Genomic DNA, 18,633 nt, shown 5'->3' on the forward strand with positions numbered 1-18,633 from the left:
GTCATGACTGTGAGCTGGTTTGACTCTTTTCACATCAGGTAAAGCACAGACGTAACTTATAAACATAACGAGTGCATTCCTTTTAGATGAGCTGTTTCCAGAGCCCTCTTATTTTGCATGCTGGCTAAGTGGGACACTTCTTGGAGCCGAGTAAACAAAATCATTTTCACCTATTCTTTTCCTGCTATGCAACAAGGCAAAAAGTCTGCCATGAGCTTTAATATTTCAAGCAAGATTACCTTATTTCTGTCTTTCACAGTTTCAAAATAAAAGAAAGAAAAAGGCCTGCAGGAAGGGGTTTGGGCACCCTGCACGGTCAGTTCTGAGTAACAACGCCTTTGCCAAGTGTCATAGCTTATAAAGGCTTTTTGTAGCTAGCTAAGAGTTTTTCAGTCCTTTGTCGTCGTTGTTTCTGCCAATTCTTCCTTACCATAGGTTTCCAGTTCTGTGAGATTCTTGGGCTGTCTTGCACGCTCTGCTCTTTTGAGGTCCAGCCACAGATTTTCAGTGTTAAGGATTCGGGACTGTGTGGGTCATGGCTAAGGAGATCATTACCCTGCTGTACAAGCCACCCTCTTTTCATCTTAAGCTTTTTTTTTTTTTTTTTTTCCAAAGACTGTGTGATATTTGCTTTCAGAATTTGTTTGTATTCAATTGAATCCATTCTTCCCTCCACCAGTGAAATGTTCCCTGTGCCACTGGCTGCAACACAAGCCCAAAGCATGATCGATCCACCCCCGTGCTTCACAGTTGGAGAGGCGTTCTTTTCATGAAATTTGGCACCCTGTTTCTATTTTAACTTCATCAATCCACAAGACTTGTTTCCAAAATGCATCAGGCTTGTTTAGACATTCCTTTACAAACTCCTGACACTGAATTTTGAAATGATGCAGAAAAGGTTTTCTTCATATGGGTGCAGGTGTCATGTTTGATTTGCCTCTTGAGCAATTCAGCAAGCTGTTATCAAGTTTTCCAGACATTAACTTGACCTCCACTGTTCCTGTTAACTGCCATTTCTTAATTACCGAGGAGCTGCTACCTGAAAACACTTTGCTATCTTCTTATAGCCTTCTCCTGATTTGGTAGCATCAGTTTTTAATTTTCAGAAGGCAGCAGCTTAGAGGAGCCCATAGCTGCTGATTGTTGGGACAAGGCTTGAGGAGTCACAGAGTTTATAAAGCATAGAGATGTGCATCACCTGGCATTTCCTAACGATTATTGTGAACAAGCCATAGCTCTATCAAGCTAATTCAAGTCAGAAACCCGAGAGCTCAAATCTCATGGGGTGCCAAAACTTTTGCATGGTGCATCTTTTCCCTTTTCCCTTCTAAAATTGTACAAAACAAAAATAATGTACTAATGTAGATTGAAATATTTAAGAGGGTGTTTCGTCTTTAACTTTATGACTTTTGGAGATCCGTCCATCTACTCCCTTAACTATTCACAATAGTACAAGTTTTGACCAGGGGCGTCCAAATTTCTGCATGCAACCGTGCCTAAATGACAAAATACAGACAGGTGGGTTGGAATGAAAAACAAGCATGTCAAGTTCTCATTTTTATTTAGGTTTGTAGTACATTCACATGTATTACAACCTGTCCCAGTACTTAGGGAGCTCCACTCCACTTACCTTTCCATTTTAAAAATGATTCTCGCCATACAATTCAGATTTGATTTTACATTTAAATAAACTTTAAAAATTATTTAATTTTACTTATTCCTTTTTTTTTCTTTTAATACTTTCATTACAAATCTTCACTTCAATAGAAGGTGTTAGCTTGCAGAAACAAAATAAAACAAAACAAAATTATGCAAAGGTAATGCAACAACTAAAATGTAAAGACAGTGTTGCAGGTGAGGAGCCAACCGTTGGCTCTGAGGTAAGTGTCAGCTGCTTCCTGCTGCAGGCCTCCTGTTACCTCTTCTGATTCTGCTGGGCCTGCCTCAGTAAAGTGTCAAAGTCTAGTGCATGAAACTTGCCTTTCGCAGGCAACGGATCGTACTCTCTACTCGAATCTGAAAAGAGAAGGACACAAAAAGTCAGCACTGCATCAAAATACAGCAGAACACACTGCATTTGGGTTGAAGCACTGATGTGACTCTTGAAACCACAGCTGCACCCAAGATTTTATAAATACTTAAGTCATGAGTCCAAATCCCTCCGGAAAAAAACATTTTTTAATTCGCCACCCCTCCTTTTTTCTTTGACTATTTCTATATCTATTTTTAGTTAATAGATATAGAAATAGTCCCCCCCCCCCACTCGAAGGAATGCAGTTCTGGGAGGGCAACACTAATTCCTTTATTTGATACAAAGTGTATAATTTTTTGACTATCAATTCAAATCACTCAAATTTAACCACGCCGAGTTAAAAAACATCAGAATCAACATTTAAAACCCATCACATGTCATGTCACATGTCATTAAAAAAGGTCAGGTCCATAAAACCACCACACTGAGAAAATCAATACATGGACATGGCCTGCAGCTCTTCAGTGGTGGCTGCAGCCCTGCTGGCAAGCCACGACAGAGACTTGGTGACTTTGTGTGAGAGCCAAACAATAATTCAGTGTTCAGCATCCTACGTCTTAATGTAAACTTTTAATAATTGAAAAGTGTGACTCTTTTCAAAACATGCAAACAACACATTAAAAAAGGACAGAATCCCACCAAGTAGCTGCCGTGGGATTTGCCAAGTTTCTGAGTTATTGGCTCTGGTTCACAAAGTACAACTGCTGCATTTAGCTTGTGGTGAGCACACTGCATCACGATGAATTGCAGCCAATATTGCCAACCTTCTGCAATCCACATCAATACTATTTGTAGAGATCAACAGCACTCGGGCTAAGAGCTACAGAACTTTTGTTGTGTCTGCTGATTTATGCGTACCCAGGTCAGCATAGCTGGTCTGGCAGAACTGTCTCCTTCCACCAAAACAGAGATCAAATGGCAGCTCATCGGGCTTGCGTAGCTTGCTTCCATTCTCGATGGCCATGAAAGCATCCTTGTTGTTGTAATAAGTCACAAACCCATAGTTGTCCCTGTGACAGATGAGGAGACCACCAGCTTTTAGTCATTTTCAGTTTCTCAGAGGTATAGGGAAGGTCATAACAGGTGTCGTACATAGTTTTGAGCTGTGACTTGCTTTTAAAAGAGCGACCTGGGAGTGTTGCCAGGAGGCCCCAGTTATGAACAAGCCTGAATTCACTTTCGCACTGTAGCTTGGCCTAAGAGGTCACGGACAAGACCAACAAGGTTCAAAGACAGTGCAATTTGATCTTATTGCAGTCTTACTGAAATGTTAACAGTGAAGTAAACCTTTATTATAAAAGAAAACCATTAAGAGGAATGTATGCATGTGAAATACTAGCCATTTGGGTACTCACCCATGGTCTCTAAAGTGCAGGGTGCAGTCTTCAATCTCACCAAACAATGAGAAGCGCTCTTTAAGTTCTTTTTGGGTCATCGTTCCCCGAATTCGACCAACGTAAACAACACGACGCTCCTCCTGAGAGAAGGACGTAGTTTATCAGAGGATTCAAATTTTGAACTATTTTGCTTTGAGATGTGTGTACTCAAGTAAAATTAACTTACGATGGCTTTCTCCTTGCATTTCTTCACATTCTCCACATTCGTCTTTGCACTGAGACCATAGTCGGGCCTACATGAGAAAGGCAAGGTGAGGTCTTTAGTCATTTTCTTCACTGATCAAAGTAAAGCTACAAAACCCCTGTACTGACTAGCACCCAGATGAGCATGATTCATATACTGTACCTGTGTAATCTTCTGCTTCTACTCCACTGTGCTTGTCTCTTAGGTGACCCAGACCGCGACCTGGAGCGACTCCAAGAGCCAGAGTGAGAGGAGGAATAGGAGTATCTCCTCCTCCTCCTGGGAGGGGAGCGGGACACTGAGGGAGAGGATCGAGAGGAGGAACGGGATGAGGAGCTGGAACGATATCTAGAATGGAAGGAATGACAGTGATGAACAAGGGAAAAGATAATCTCCAGAAATGCTATCAGGATGCTGCAGGAATGGAAGAGATTTTGGCTGAGGGATCTAACCTTTTTTTAGATGGAGAGTGTGATCTAGACCGAGATCTAGAGGAATGGGAGTTTGACTCTGAACTGCTGGACATAGGGCTGGGAGAACGATGGGATCTTCTTTTTCTAGACCGGCCCCCAGTCCTCTCTTTGGGACTAGATCTGGGGCTGGGTGTGCGACGAGCAGCATGTTGACGGTAGGACCTCCCAAAAGGCCCTCTACTGGGGCTTCCTTCTTTAACGGTGGTATCAGTCTCCTGCCGAGCAGGCGAAGCATCAGGAGTCTCCAGAACAGAGCTCGTCTCCATCCCATCAGTCCTGTGATCCAGGGGCTCTGTCATTGGGAAAACTTGTGCTTTGGTTATAACAGCAGTGTTTGTGGTAGACTGGCCAGACCATTCTGGGGCAGCTGGGGGTGTTTGTGTAGTGGTTGCAGTGGGCTTGATGGGTTTAATAGTGATAAAAGATGGCTGTTTGACATTCCAGCGCCTGCCTGGCTCTCCAGTGCCTTTGTTGGGGAGGCAATAGTCATGGTCTATGCATGCCACTTCGGGGGCGACAGTGGCAGCAGCAGGAGTGGGCTTGCTGCGGGACCTGACTGAGGGCAGAGGCCGGGCCTCAATCTGGATAACCTTGGAGGGGCTTGACTTGGAGGCTTCAGCGGCCTTGCTCTTCCCCAGCAGGGCCACGGGAACCAGGGGTCTCCACATCTGGTGGGGTGGAGTGGCTGGAGGAGTAAGAGCTAAAGACAGAAAGTGCACACCAATTATATGAGTTGGCCATCTGTGGTGTAAGGTAGTGAATCTTTGATCATGATGTACCATTTAAGACAAGCGTATCTAATAACTGCAGTTTAATGCTGGATGCATTCAGAACACAGAGGCCATACAAGGACAGAATCAAATGGAAACACTTCTGCAGCTTTGTCAAGATAAAAATCTAAAGTCACATTTCTTCATGTTATTTTAATGATGTAACTTAATGGAGTTATCTTGAAGCCAAAGTCAAAATGCTGTATTACCTGCAGTACTTGAGAGGTCATTAGCTCTAACACGCTCCACGACTGTTTTCTCTGGAGCCAACTCAACACTGCAAAGGGAGCACAAGAGTCGGTTAGTACAGTATAGCACTGGATTAGAGTGCCGCCAAGTCCAGGCCAAAAAAAACCCAGCCAAATTGTGCAAATTCAGACCTGAGAAGGCCACTGTGGCCAGACAAAAGCAGGGTTTGCGGTAGGTCTTGGCAAGAGGCGTTTGTATATCACCAACCCACACACACAAACACAGAAACAAACACATACATACACCAAACAGGAATCACTCTGGGGACATTCAGAGAAAGCACAACACCACCACTCACTCAGAGCAGCTTCAGGGCTGTAGGGTAACTCACCTAGAGTTTCCTACAGCTGCTGCTCTACCAGAGACCTCCGGCACACATTGTTCCTCTTTGGCTAAAGAGAGAAGGAACAAGGAAATGAGTGCATCAGCACAGGGAAGAACACAACAGACAGAAACACAGCCCACCCAAAAATGTTTAGATAAAAATCCTGCTAGACATAGGATGAGCTGTACAACCTGCAGAATATCAGGTGTAAATGCAGTGCATCGTGTGTTTTGTGCTCCAAATATTTGTGCACAGTGTAGTTTCAATGGGAGTTCTCCAAACAGCAGCTGCATTAGCCATCGTACACAGTATGATGGCTCAATAACAAGTCCACTGACATGAGCAAAGGCACATACAGAGTCCAGCCACTTTTTCGGGGCTTGTACATCCGCCCAAACAAAGACAGTAGGGCGAGAGTTAAATGGATTTGCGGACAGGGCAGAATTCCAGCAGCTGAGCAGACAAGAGCACAAAGCAGCTTCTCTGCCCCCCGCAGCACCCATCTCTTAAAGGGGAAGGTTTCAGTTGGGTGGGGGGTACTGTAAGTTCCCTGCAATCTTTGAATGTTGAACACACTTTTCGAGGAAGATCAGATAAGCTTAAGTTTATATGAATAGCCTGATTCTTCTTGTTGGACTATGACCTCAGAGGCCCTCATATACACTCTTGCTGGTCAGAAATATGAGGGACTAGTGGTTTAACTTTGCTGATGACCCACTACTAGCACATGCACAACAGCAGTGTATTTGTTGTGATCAACTAAGCTTTTTAGTGAGGCACTTGCTATGCCTTGAAGTCTTTTAATTAAAGTCCTTACCCACTAAACCACTACTGCTAACCAAGATAAGGTTGCAATGTTGTGCCTCCACCTTCCTGCCATTACAAAACCAGGAAAACTGACACTCTGACTGCATTTAGCTTGCTACTACAGCATGTGACCCACTTAGCTACTGGCCAGTACACCCACCCTTATGCCAGACATCAAGTCTGACAAAAAATACTTTGGAGTGTGTAACCCTGTCAAACTCGGAACGGACGGGGTACTTCTTTCTGACAGAACAGTAAATATCTGCCATTACTGATTACCTTGGGTTTCCTCAAACTGCTCCAGCAAGCTGGTCAGATCAGCTGCTTCAATACCTAGAACACAAAAAAGATAATTTCATTATGTATTGGATTATAACACAATGCATAGTGGAACAGTACTTATTAAACCAATAAAAGGACATGTTGGCTCAGCACACAAGATCATATATACAAATGCTCTGTTTACAGTCACACTGAAGAAAACCAAGAACACACTCAAACAAGACAAAGGAGTCAACAAAAGAAACATTTTAGCAATCAAAATATGAAATCAACCTTAAGCTCACCTATCTCACTGGTGAAGGCCTCAATCAGCTCCTGTGTGGGGCTTCTTGCCCTTTGGGGCTTTACAGCTGTAGTGGGTTTCTCTTTAGTTTCAAGCACAACAGGTTCTGCATTTAGACTCTGGCAGTCTGAGGGATGAGTAGTGCAGGCGACTTTAGTACCATTGGCTGCAGCTTTGGCGGACTTGCTATCAGATCTGATTGGGTTATCCAACAATGTAGGAGCAGTGACGTCTGGCACATTCCTAAAAACAACGGTGATCTTCTGGGAGGCACTGGGTGCAGACACGGTAGCAGCGGTAGGTTTCATCACCTCTGTAGTGGTTTTAGTGAGCTCTACAGACTTAGAAGACACAGTCTGAGATTGGGGCCTTTCGTCGACTCCACCCTTTGCCCCTGAAAGTGCAGGAGAACATTTCCTATCTGCTAACGCCATGAACTGAGTGTCGGGTTTTACAGGAGCTGGAGACCCAGAGCTCTGAGGCATGCTAGGTTCTGCAGTGATATGCTGATGTGTGGGTACATTGTTCACAGGAGTTGGGTCGGGAACTGAGGGCTTCTGGGGTGAAGAGGGTTTGGAAGGTTCAGGTGTTTGCTGAGGTTTAGGAACAGGAACAGCAGCTGAAGCCTTGCTGGATGAGGCAACCATGTAGGCTGGTGGCACCAACAGAGCCTCAGGGGTGGGAGGTGCACATGGTCCCCTTGGCTGCCAGGCAGGTCTGACTTCTTCCACTTCCTTCTTCGCCACCTGGGGGTTGGGGCGTCGGGGATCCATGAGGCTGGGGTCAGGCAGGCAGGGAATAGGGAGAAGCTCTTTAGGGGGCTCAGGTAGACTGGGCCACCTGGTGCTGTTGCTGTTGTCTTTGTTTTCCACCAGAGCTGGCTTTTTCTGCTGTCTGAGCCGCCGGTACTCAGCTAGACTGAGGGATTTGGGCTTTGGGTCGGGGACTGCAGGGGCAACAGGAGGGAGGGCCTCACCAACAGGTGGTGTCATCTGAGGTGTTACGGGACTGAGAGCAGCTGCAGGGTACTCTGAAGACACCGGGGGCAGAACAGCAGAGGGAGCTGCTGATGAGTCTTGCAGCTTCTCGGGGGCCGGCTGTTCAGGAGTTTCATCAAGCTGTTGGCAGCTCACCACTGTGGGCGAATCACTACGCTGACTCTTCTCAGGGTTAGCATTTAACAGAGCTGTTTTCTCTCTGGATGACACAGGTGTGGCAACTTCCATTTTTGTTTCAGCCAATAGTGTTGTAATGGTGACTTTGGTTTGTGTTTCAGTCGGGCATGGATTTAGTTTCTTAGGTTTTACAGAGGAAGAAGTGGTCGAGGCAAGGGGAACCTTTGGGAGTTTGTGTTTCTTCTCTTCTTTGATCAATCTCTTTTCTGCCTTTCTGGGTGAGTCCTGCTCTGTATTCCTTACTGTGCCACTCCTAAGGACCCTTCCCTCCACAGGTTTGGGCTGGAAGTGCTCCTTGCATTTCTTTTTCTTTTTTCTCCGGGAGGGACTTGTCGCTTTGATCTCTTCCTTCTGTCTCTTGATCATCTTATCTTTCACATCTGCACATAGGTCTGGTGTCACTTTCACTGGAGCCACGCTAACTGTTACATCATCATCATCATCATCATCAACGACTATATGCTCTGAACTGTCAGAGGCCACATCTTCTGCTTCATCTGAAACTTTCCCTTCATTTTCTGAAGACTGCTCTGTAAGTGGCAGAGAGACCGGGAGATCCATGTCTGGGATGGCCAGGATGGGTTCTCCATTTTCCCCCTGGTCCACAACCTCGAGTAAGATGCCTCCTTCAGGCAACATCTGTTCCCCCTCGTCATTCTCCACACAAATGGCCATACAGTATGGGTGCATATGCCTGACCAGGTCCCCCAGGCTAACTGAAACACCATCCTCCCCCTCCTGCTCAAAGGTGACGGGAAGTGAGGGGGTCAGACCTTCCCAGCCCAGCAGGTCATTGTCATGAGATGAATCATGCCTCACTGGGCTGAGGGTGAGGGAGCCATCTTCCTCTTCCTCCCCATCACTCCTCTGGAGAGAGTCCGGCTGCATCCTGGGGAGGCTCTGGGTACAGACAAGGACACATATCCAGATAAATCCTGAAATCTGTCTGCTGTACAAGTTCATACACATTGCTTATGAGTGTGAAAAGCTACCTTTCCAGTCGATAAGGGTCTCGCGTTACATAGTGCGTCTTTCTCTGGAGGAGAACGGGACAGACACAGCAATCTCCTCAGCTAGAGAGCGAGAGATAAAAACATAATGCCATTAATGTTTTTTTTACATTTGTAGACAGTAACAGAATGGGCAAGAAGTATGTTTAGAACCACTGAGGTCAGCAGGTAGTCCTCCCACCCCCTTTCACTCTCGCTGCCCCAAGCTCAAAGGCCAGATGGGGGATGTTGAGAGCAGGAATCTGTGAGACACTTTGAGAGTTATGCATGACAGCTGGGAACTAACCGGAGAGTGTTCCCTGCCCTTCTGACCCGACAGCAGGTCTGAGTCAGGCAGTGTGTCAAACGGGGACAGGTTCTCATCATCCACATTGTCGAGGATCTCCGTCAGGGCGGTTAGCAGCGTGGCTTCACTTTCCTCGTCCAGTCCTTTAGTCTAAATAAACACATGGAAATGAGGTCAAAGCAGGCACAACAGGGAAAACAAACAACTTTTCAATGCTCACACGTCACACATCTCTTAGATTTCTCCAATACTCCAACCATGTGAAATCAGTCTTGCCTCTATTGCTGGCGTGTCCTCAAAGATAGAGAGGATGGAGGGGTCTAAGCAGCTTTGAAGGGCCTCCAGAGTTTCTCCAGAGCTCAGCACAGCAGACTAGAGAGGGAAAAAAACACTGCAGAGTTCAAACACAACTGACAAAACTGAAAGTGCACAATTGTGACTGCTAACATTTAATTACCACAGTACAAAATAGATGAAGATAAACGATGGTTACTGAAAACAAACACTTGCACTCCCAGTACACCCAAACCTAAAGACAATAAATCAGTAAAACCACTCCTGTGTGTACTTTAAACCGCTCACTTCATTCTATTTTAAGCAACACTTTATCTTGGCATTTTATTATATAGTGGCAGCAAATTTATTAAAAACTGTAATGTCTTTGTTTTTAAAAGTTTGTAGATGAAGGGGTAATTAAGGTTCTGTTCCAGAGGATAAACATCCTTGTAGTATCATATATGGACCACTGGGGCACATTTCCACTATAACTGAACTTTTCTGCTTTTTCTCTTTTAAAATCAAGCCCACCTTCCTTTCACTTCTACATTTCTCAATGTTCTACTACCTCTGTTACAAAACCAGTGTCGTATCATATACATCTGTTTAGGCAGAGTTGACTTAGTGAGCAGTGAAATAGGTCAATCTAGTTTATTTACTTGGTGACTGGAGCTGAGAGGAAGCGTAAGTGAAGCATCTGAATATGCTAGTCAAAAGGAAACCCCGGAGGGCAAAAGAGGGCACGTGTCTCTAGCTCCAGCTTGATGAAGAGAAAAACAAAATACCAAAGCCATTTTTCTATGACCTGAAATATTGAAGAACATTGGAGCAAGAACATAATCGAGATGCAGGACTCCAATTTACACTTAAATTATCAATTTAAGTTATAACTTTACATATAATTTGACAAATAAGTTAAACACCTTAAATAATTTACAAAGACAATTCAATAGAAAACACTGGTTAGGCTTAAATACTCAATTTTGAATACTAGTTTGATAAACTAATCTAAAATTCAAATAGTTGAAATGTGCCAGATCCCATGTGATGCAGGCTCACTTGCGCCTTTAACAACTTTTCAGATTTGACTCATATACATAACTGCACTAAAGTCTTGCGCACAGGTCCCCCTACAAGAGCAGCAAACTGATAACATCATGCATTTTCATCTGAAAACGCAGCAGCATCTCACAGTGACCCACGTGTGTGTGACTACACATGCACACACAGTGCGCAGACATGTTTGATCCTAGCCTCACCCCGTCCGAAGGGAGGCTACCTCGCCCACGTGTTGCACTACAACAAACCGGCGCAGGGCCCTCACCTCCGCTCCTGCCTGATATTTTTGAATTAGCAACTGATAGCGAACATTAAAACACACTTCTGGACAAAAGGTTAAAAAAATCTACCGGCAAGTAGTTATTAAACATCAGGATAGGGCGCGTGTAGCGTTTAAACGGACTGTGGCTGCTCTGCGCATGTGTGCATGAACCCGAAACGTGTGAACCACATGTAGAAATGACAGGACAGGTTTTGAATGAAAACTTGCTTCTGCAGAGAATAATCACGCAGGTGTGTGTGTGTGTGTAACTGTACTGACTGCAGGCACCGTCTAAATATAAAAGAGCTTCAGCATGGTGTGCATCATCACCGATGACACATTACTGCAATGTGCTGGCATGGAGCCTATAAACTACACCATCCCGACATTTAGCTTCCCCACAGTCAGGTAAAAGAAGCAGGCTACACCCATACTGTACTGATGATACTGCTAGCTTACTAGCATCTTGAAGTGTCTGTTCCCACGTGTGTATGAATCAGTTTGTGAACAGTACACTGAGTACTTTTGCACAAAAACCCACAGATGGACCTTAAATTTGTATCACTGATATGCGTTATAGAACTGGTGGAGATGTCAAGCAATCTACCAATAAAACCACACGACTGTCACTTCACTCGTTTACACGACTGATATATTATAAGGGAGGAAACCTGCGGCGTTCACTGACTGACCGCCCAGGCTACTCTGACTCACCAGCTAGCATTAACATACAGCTAAAAAAAAAACACCCCACCAGCACGTTCATACTGAAGCGTTATGTATCAGATACACGAGCAAAGAGTCACCAAGCTGTATTCACCATTGAACAAGTGAGTACTCCTTCAATAAGTTTGACTAGTGATGCTACGGCTGCATCCACGTGTCACTTTTCCATGCGCATTGTACAGCTCGTACTCACAACACGCTCTGCCCCGCGTCCAGAAACACACACCAAACTAGTAACAGCGGAACCACACGCTAAGAAATAAAGCACAGAACATGTTCTTTACCTCGTCTAGTGTATCCATGGGGAAAAACTCCATATTGCACGCAGTTAAAGTCTCCTCGCCTGCTCCCCACCGCGCCGCCATCTTGCAAGTGTACACCCTAGCCGGACTCGTTTCGGAATGAAAAGTAATGAATCGCGCATTGGAGGAACAAGCACGCCGGCAGGGGACACGTGGTCCAACATTCCCGGCAAAATGACGCATATGACGCAGGGGGTCAGGGGTTACGGGACCACGTTTCTATTTGTAGTTCTATTTAGTGCGTCCGTGAGTTCTTTACTGTCTTTTGGTGGCTGGTTGTTTAACTTCTGCTGTAAAGTGAAGAGGACAGAAATGTACAACAGGCACGAAACCTTTATATTTTATGCAGATGTTTTATTTGTTATGTTTTAAAGGGGTGACAATGGGAGAAAGAACAGGTTAGAACAGTTACTGCACGTGAGACCCAGCACCGACAGGTCACCGGTTCATCACAGGGCTGACACGTGGAGACAAACGAACAGAACAGCTCACATTGACATTTCACACACAGTAGACAAGGGAAGAACATCCAAGATCATCCAAAAATATGAAAGCAGCGTCGACTAACCAACCAATCAATCAGCAAGTTTGAATTAGTTAGTTGAATTGTTTAGGACGTATCAAGAAAAATGCTAAATAAGTGCTGATGATACGCTGATTTTGTTTTAGATTCTGTTTTATATGATTATAACTTAGGCATTTTGGGTTTTTTGTGATGGGCAGTCACTAAGCACATTGATTAATTAAAAAAAATCAATAGATACATTAATTATGACAATAACTGTTACTTGCAGCCCTAATGTGAATTCCAATCATGCAGCCTACACTGTATAATATTGAAGGTGTTGATTAAATTTGATGGGACTGTTGCTTTAAAAAGTGCATATGCTAGTTGGTTATTGTTATTTAATGCACTTAAAAATTATCAGAGTTTCATATTTAAACAATGCTATTAAACTTTTGAAGAACTCAACACAACTCAAGAACACATTCATCTTCTTCTGGATGAAAAGTTAAATTAAAAATGCTACAGCTTGACATGGTCTGGTATGACCAATAGCTTATAGTGGCCACTGTTAGTAGATACTGATTACAAAGTCAGTTCAAGTTATGTCTCAGTTTTTTTAAACACTTTCCATTATTCTGTAATTATAACTTATGGCTCCAGGGGTCGCTGTTCAGCAAAGGTCATACAGGCTCTCTTTAATATTCCAGCTATGGAAACACACTGTAATTGTGAACAATACTGGCTTATTCTTGGTGCACATCTTGCATATGACATTCGCTGTTTTCCAGGAGTCCGTGAACAGCTGGAGAAAGATCAAGGAGGCTATTGTCATCCATCACAAAAGACCATTTTTGAACAGAGACAGAGGTTACAATCCGCCCCCACACGTGTCCACCTGTTATCACGCGACCAAAGTCCCGTACTTAGGTGAACAAATGACAACTGAGCAAACTGCATTAGCTGATGAAGACTTTGAGAAGTGGTTAAAGATCTGGCAAATGCTAGTAAGTGGAGTAAGATTTGTTTTTCTGATCAAACTCTATTTTCTGGTTTGGACCTAATAGTACAACACACACCCTTCAGACTAACATACTAACATGCATAATGAAATATGCAAAAGGGAGTACCACTATGACAACCAGGACTAGCCACACATCACACCGAGTAGAACAAATGATTTCCCTCAGAGCTGTGGAAATTCAATAAAGGACATGGATGGATGTCTTTTAGTTACTGGCTGTAATACACGAAGGAAGGATGAACAAGAAGACAGGCTGTGAAGCACAAAGTCAGGGATCAAAGTGGGTCAAAGACAAAAGTGGGGGCGATGTGTTCCTCTGTAGGATCGCTGCAACATGGCACAGAAAAGCCATAGGCAATTCCCTGTGTCCCATAGGCAGAAATGGATTAGAGGTGAGCCCAGCCACACACTCACACACACCCTGTGGTCTTCTACTGTGGGTTACCACTTTGTCTGCGCCTCTATTTTACACATGTCATTTACTCTCAGCTGCGTGATGAATGAAACTGCTGTATTCTCCCGCTGTTGTTGGTAAAGTTTTTAAAATTTGTCTGCAAACCCCAGCAGCTTCCTCACTGTGGCAGAGCTCCTCAGTAAACTCATGCACGCATCGGGGTAAATTTGAAAAAGCATTCTCGTTGGCGAGCTGTGTCAAAACAACAGCCACACCGGGTTGCAGACCCACTGCAGTGTAGTTTTGAGTCTGCGTGCTGTAGATTTTCTGGCATCAATCCAGGAGTCCCTCAGGCAACAATTATGTGTCTCACTGATCAATTTCGTCCCTTGCTGCATTTCATTTGAACATGAATTTACTATGAAGAACAAGGCCATATTGGTTATGTGCCATATAACATTTACTTAAAAACATATGCAGTGTTAATTAAAAAAACTGTGTTTTGCTTCTGACCGAAGCATGTGCTGAATGGCTGGAGCAGTGTTTCAGGTCAAACAGGAAACACAGAGCAGCTTTGCATATTTGTTCCCATGCTTGTGTCTAAATTCCCTGAATGCCACAACAAGACATCTTGGCATTTGCATTGCTCTGTTTGAAGGGTTTTTTGGTTTCAGTTTTCTCCGACCGCAGTTTTGGGGAGGCTGTGAATCACCGTTCTGTCTCAGATGATTGTGTTTGCAGTGCCTCACATTGTCCCTGTCGTGTACTTTATGTGGTGAGAGGACCAAGAGTGAGCTGCACGATTAGAATCAATACGTAACACAAAAGTAACTCATCCCTTGACTTGATGCTGGTAGTTCCCTGCTGTTCTTTTCTACATTTACAGCAGGATTAACTTGTGCTTGCTTGGTGCCTGTTACCCAACTAGTCTGAGACCTACCTGGCCCAAACAGTCTGCCTCACGCTACCTGTCATCTCCTAACGAATGTAGCGCTGCTCATATCTCCTCTTCTAATTTCCTCTAGTGTGTCAGAGGATGTGCGCTGTACATCTGTGGGAGCTGCAAGACTTATGAGCTCGTCTCTGTGTGAGAGAGACAGAGAAAGAGAGGAACGCACCACTGTGCCCCAACACACTTCCTAACTGCTACCTACCGCTGCTCTGCCGTTGCCATGGATACAGTGCCCTCTCTCCCCCTCTCTCCTCTCTCTCAGTGGGTATGGAGGGATGGGGCTGGAGAGGAGTGAGGAGAAGTGGCTCTGGCTGCTGCCTCTGCGTCATATTCATACCAGTGCAGCTGAGAGCTGCCCCCCTCCCCTTTTCCCCTCCTCCTCCTTCCTTCCTTCCTTCCTTCCTTCCCTCCTTCCTTCCTTCTCATCATCCAATTTGCACACTGCTAGATCCCCCCTCCATTTGTGTCTCCTATCTGCATCTGCTCATCACAGTCTCTCTCTCTCTCTCTCTCTCTCTCTGCTGGCGCAGCTTGGTTTCCTCTGCGTGGCTGACCCGGGCGGACTTTTTCGAGCGAGTGTGGGTGCAGAAGAAAGACAAAGGTAAGCACGGAGATGGAGGATGTTTAAGAGTGTTTGTCTGTTAGACAGAGTGTGAAGAAAAGAAAAGTGGTTGGGGGGTGGCGCAGAACAGCTGCAAGACAAAAGACTGAGAGGTAAGCATTGATGGCATGAACTCACCTGAGATAACAAGTATGCCACCAGGAGCCTTTTAAACATTTTGTTGGGATTTTAAGGACGCAACGAGGTTGTCGGTTGCATGTGAGCGCTTGTTTGTCTGCTGTCAGAGGACAACATGCTAAGAGTGTGTTAATGCGCGCGTAGATATGTGCCCCAGCGAGCCTGGCTGCCTGTGTGCAGGCACTTTGCTGGCTGTCACACAATGTCACGAAACTGCTGCTGCTGCATGTTCCCACGGTGGAGAGAAGGAGGCGAACAGAGGGGGAACTTCATTATTCACAGAGAGCTTTTTGAGCGATGTGCGGATGTGTTGACAGAGCGGGAATCTCTGTATCTGCAAGAGTAGGAGAGTGAGAGGAGGAGGAGGGAGAGAGAGAGAGAGAGAGAGAGCAGTGCAGTCAGTGGTGAAGTGCTCAGCTTCAAAGCCTAATCGCTCCTGGAAACAGAAGCCATTTCCCAAATCACATTCACGCACCCCTCCTCTATTTCTCCTCTCTTGCTGGCGTCTCCTCTGTTTCTCTCTCTTGCAGTGTCGGGGATGCCGCTCTCTATCTCTCATATCTGCCTTTGTTCAGAGTTCACCATTTTACAGTAGCAGGATCTTCTGTAAACGTCAGAACCCGCAGATCGAGACCTACGAGGCGCACAAAGGAGCGAATGGTGTCAGCATAGCAGCGACAGATGAGAGGACTCCGGGAGAGAGACAGACCTTGTTGAAGCAGAGAGAGACAAAAAGTGTGTGAAGGGGAAATGAAAAGACGGGGGAGAAGACAAGTAAGGGGAAAAGAAGAGGAGGCCCGCAGGGTTATTCATTGTGTCTCGGTCCTGAGAGCAGTGTCTGACACCGTGTATGACATTTAACTGTGATGCCTCTGCCAATGCGCTGGTGTGTGGGGAATGTGCCTGTCAGCTTTCGTTGCAGTGGAGACAGTTGTTTGTCTTTTGTTAGTATATTGGTTGTGAGTGACAGACAACAGAGATCTGAGGTTTGTTAAACTAGGCTTCAACTCACTTGGGGAGGGGGGGCTTCTTTAATGTAGGAGATACATAAATCTACTGTACCAGTGGTTTGATGAACCCCCACAGGCCTCTCAGATGAGCCAAAGCATCCCTTTATACACACGATCCATCACATACTGGATCAGTTAAATTTATTTTAAACCTGAGTTTGACCCTCATCCTACCAACATAACGTACAAGAACGCCTGGGGAGGGCAAGAATATACTGCTGTAACAAACAACCATCATAGCAAAAGTTACGGTTAATTTACATGTTTTTCAAAATAACATGGCAGCTTTTATCCCATCTACAATCCTTATTCAAAGTTTATCCTTTCATTCTGGTATCATTTAGTTTTCACTCATTTCAAGTGAACATAATTTGTGTTCTGCTTCTTCTCCTTGCATACTGCCTCCTCTCCCTCTCCCTCTGCAGCCTCTTAAATGTTTTTTTTTTTGTGCTTTTTCCCTCACTCACACCATGTCCTGATCACGCTCTGACTGCATGTCAATCATGTGCATGGCAGAGGGACACAGATGCTCAAGACGTAGTTCCATCTATTTAAACTGCATCAGCAGACTAGGGTGGCTGGATTGACCTAATTTTACTCATTCATCCATTACTTTTACCCATTGCACCCATTTATCCTCTAGTTTCAGCTTTTCCATGGTTATTAACAGTGTATGTATCACATTTAACTGCTTGAACTGTTTATTTATTACTTTTCTCCAATTTTCCATCGCATTTTCACATTTATTTCGACAGTTTATCCTTTATTTATAGCTATCTATTTCAACCATTCATCCATGACTTGTTCAGCTGTATTCTAACTGTTTATCCGCTAACTATTTCAACTATTTATGTTTAGACTTCTCTCCCCGCTAACTAGTCTTCACATATTTTTTAATTAAATTGTAATTCTCTTTTGTGAAATTAGTTGAGCTACTCTACAATCTTTCCAAGTAACCCCTGGCAACTGTGCTTCCTGGGAAAAAGGACCATTTTTGGGGAACCACTGCACCAGACTGTGCTGTATGTGTGTTTATACTTTGCTGTCAGTTAAGTCTGAAACTGTGTTTTCTTTTAACATTTTCCACTTTCTCGTGCATTCAGTCACAGTGACTCAATGATACGGCTCAGTCTGGTGGCCATCTGACAGGATCAGGTACACGATCAACAAAGACATCCAGCTCATGGGAGTCAGTTATGTGCTCGTGTGTTTGTGTAGCGAAGTGTGAGAGCCAAGAGAAGTTATGGGATGAACGAGAAGGGAAACTGGAGACGTGTAAGAGGCAAAGGAAATGAAACAAAATCACATCAAACCACATCAAGCTGCAGAAAGGTCAAGGTGGTATCAACAGGGTGAGGAGATTAAATTGACAGAGTGAAGTAAGATTAAAAAGCGAGAAAAGAGTGGAAAAGAGAGAGACGAGGCTGAGGCCGCTGGGCAAACAGTCTGCAGTTGAGTCAGACTGTTTACATGCAGCTCCTGTTGGGTGTGAGCGTGTGCACGTTTCTACGTGCACGCTCTTCCTGCCTCCCGTGGGTCTCCAGTGTCCCTTCGCTCCAGGTGGGCTTTGCATTTTTAATCGATACTGTCTGTAGTGATTAACACCAGTCTTCTCTCAGCAGCAGAAAAACAGAAGGAAGTAGCGAGAGAGGGAGACAGAAAGAGAGATGGAAATCTGTCATACACGAGGCAGGGTGTTTGTGTGTGTGTGTGTGTGTGCGTGCGCATATGTGTTTGTTTGGCAGTAATGACCCTCTGCCTCTGGGCTCCTACTGAGCATGTTTATCTCCCACAGCAGCACAGGGTAAAAATGGACGATGCATCACTGCCACACACACATACACACCATGTGCATTTTCTCCTTTTCCTCTCCTTTGCTCTAATTGCCTCCCTCCTGCATTCTCCCTTTCATGCAAACACACACACACACACACACAGTCCCTCGCTTCATTCCACATTACTTACTCCAGTCTCACATACCGTAAAGGCTCTTTCTTCCTATTTCACTCCTCTCTCATTTTCCCTCCCACTTGTGTTGCAATATGCCTATTAATGATGCAGCTAGAGCACCACTGCCAACTTCCTGCCTCTGACAGAGAGAGAGGAGTGTA

At 44.7% G+C, this 18,633-nt stretch overlaps 1 protein-coding gene and 1 non-coding gene across 2 annotated transcripts; both read right to left on the reverse strand.

Annotated features, from left to right (window-relative positions):
* Positions 1–1,577: 1,577 nt before the first annotated feature.
* Positions 1,578–11,987, reverse strand: pprc1 (PPARG related coactivator 1). The gene is made up of 14 exons (XM_041947448.1): positions 11,881–11,987; positions 9,550–9,645; positions 9,274–9,423; positions 8,970–9,050; positions 6,804–8,877; positions 6,517–6,570; positions 5,437–5,497; positions 5,066–5,133; positions 4,066–4,786; positions 3,776–3,961; positions 3,596–3,662; positions 3,388–3,509; positions 2,891–3,042; positions 1,578–2,016 (listed from the first exon to the last, which is right to left on the reverse strand). The coding sequence occupies exons 1-14, from the start codon at positions 11,959–11,961 to the stop codon at positions 1,916–1,918; spliced, it is 4,014 nt and encodes a 1,337-aa protein (XP_041803382.1). The 5' UTR covers positions 11,962–11,987; the 3' UTR covers positions 1,578–1,915.
* Positions 3,134–3,273, reverse strand: LOC121614392. Its single transcript, XR_006007230.1, has one exon. It is a non-coding gene; the product is annotated as a small nucleolar RNA SNORA50 (small nucleolar RNA).
* Positions 11,988–18,633: the final 6,646 nt, after the last annotated feature.

This window comes from Chelmon rostratus, chromosome 11 (genome assembly GCF_017976325.1).
Source record: "Chelmon rostratus isolate fCheRos1 chromosome 11, fCheRos1.pri, whole genome shotgun sequence".
In the NCBI taxonomy this organism is placed as follows: domain Eukaryota; kingdom Metazoa; phylum Chordata; class Actinopteri; order Chaetodontiformes; family Chaetodontidae; genus Chelmon; species Chelmon rostratus.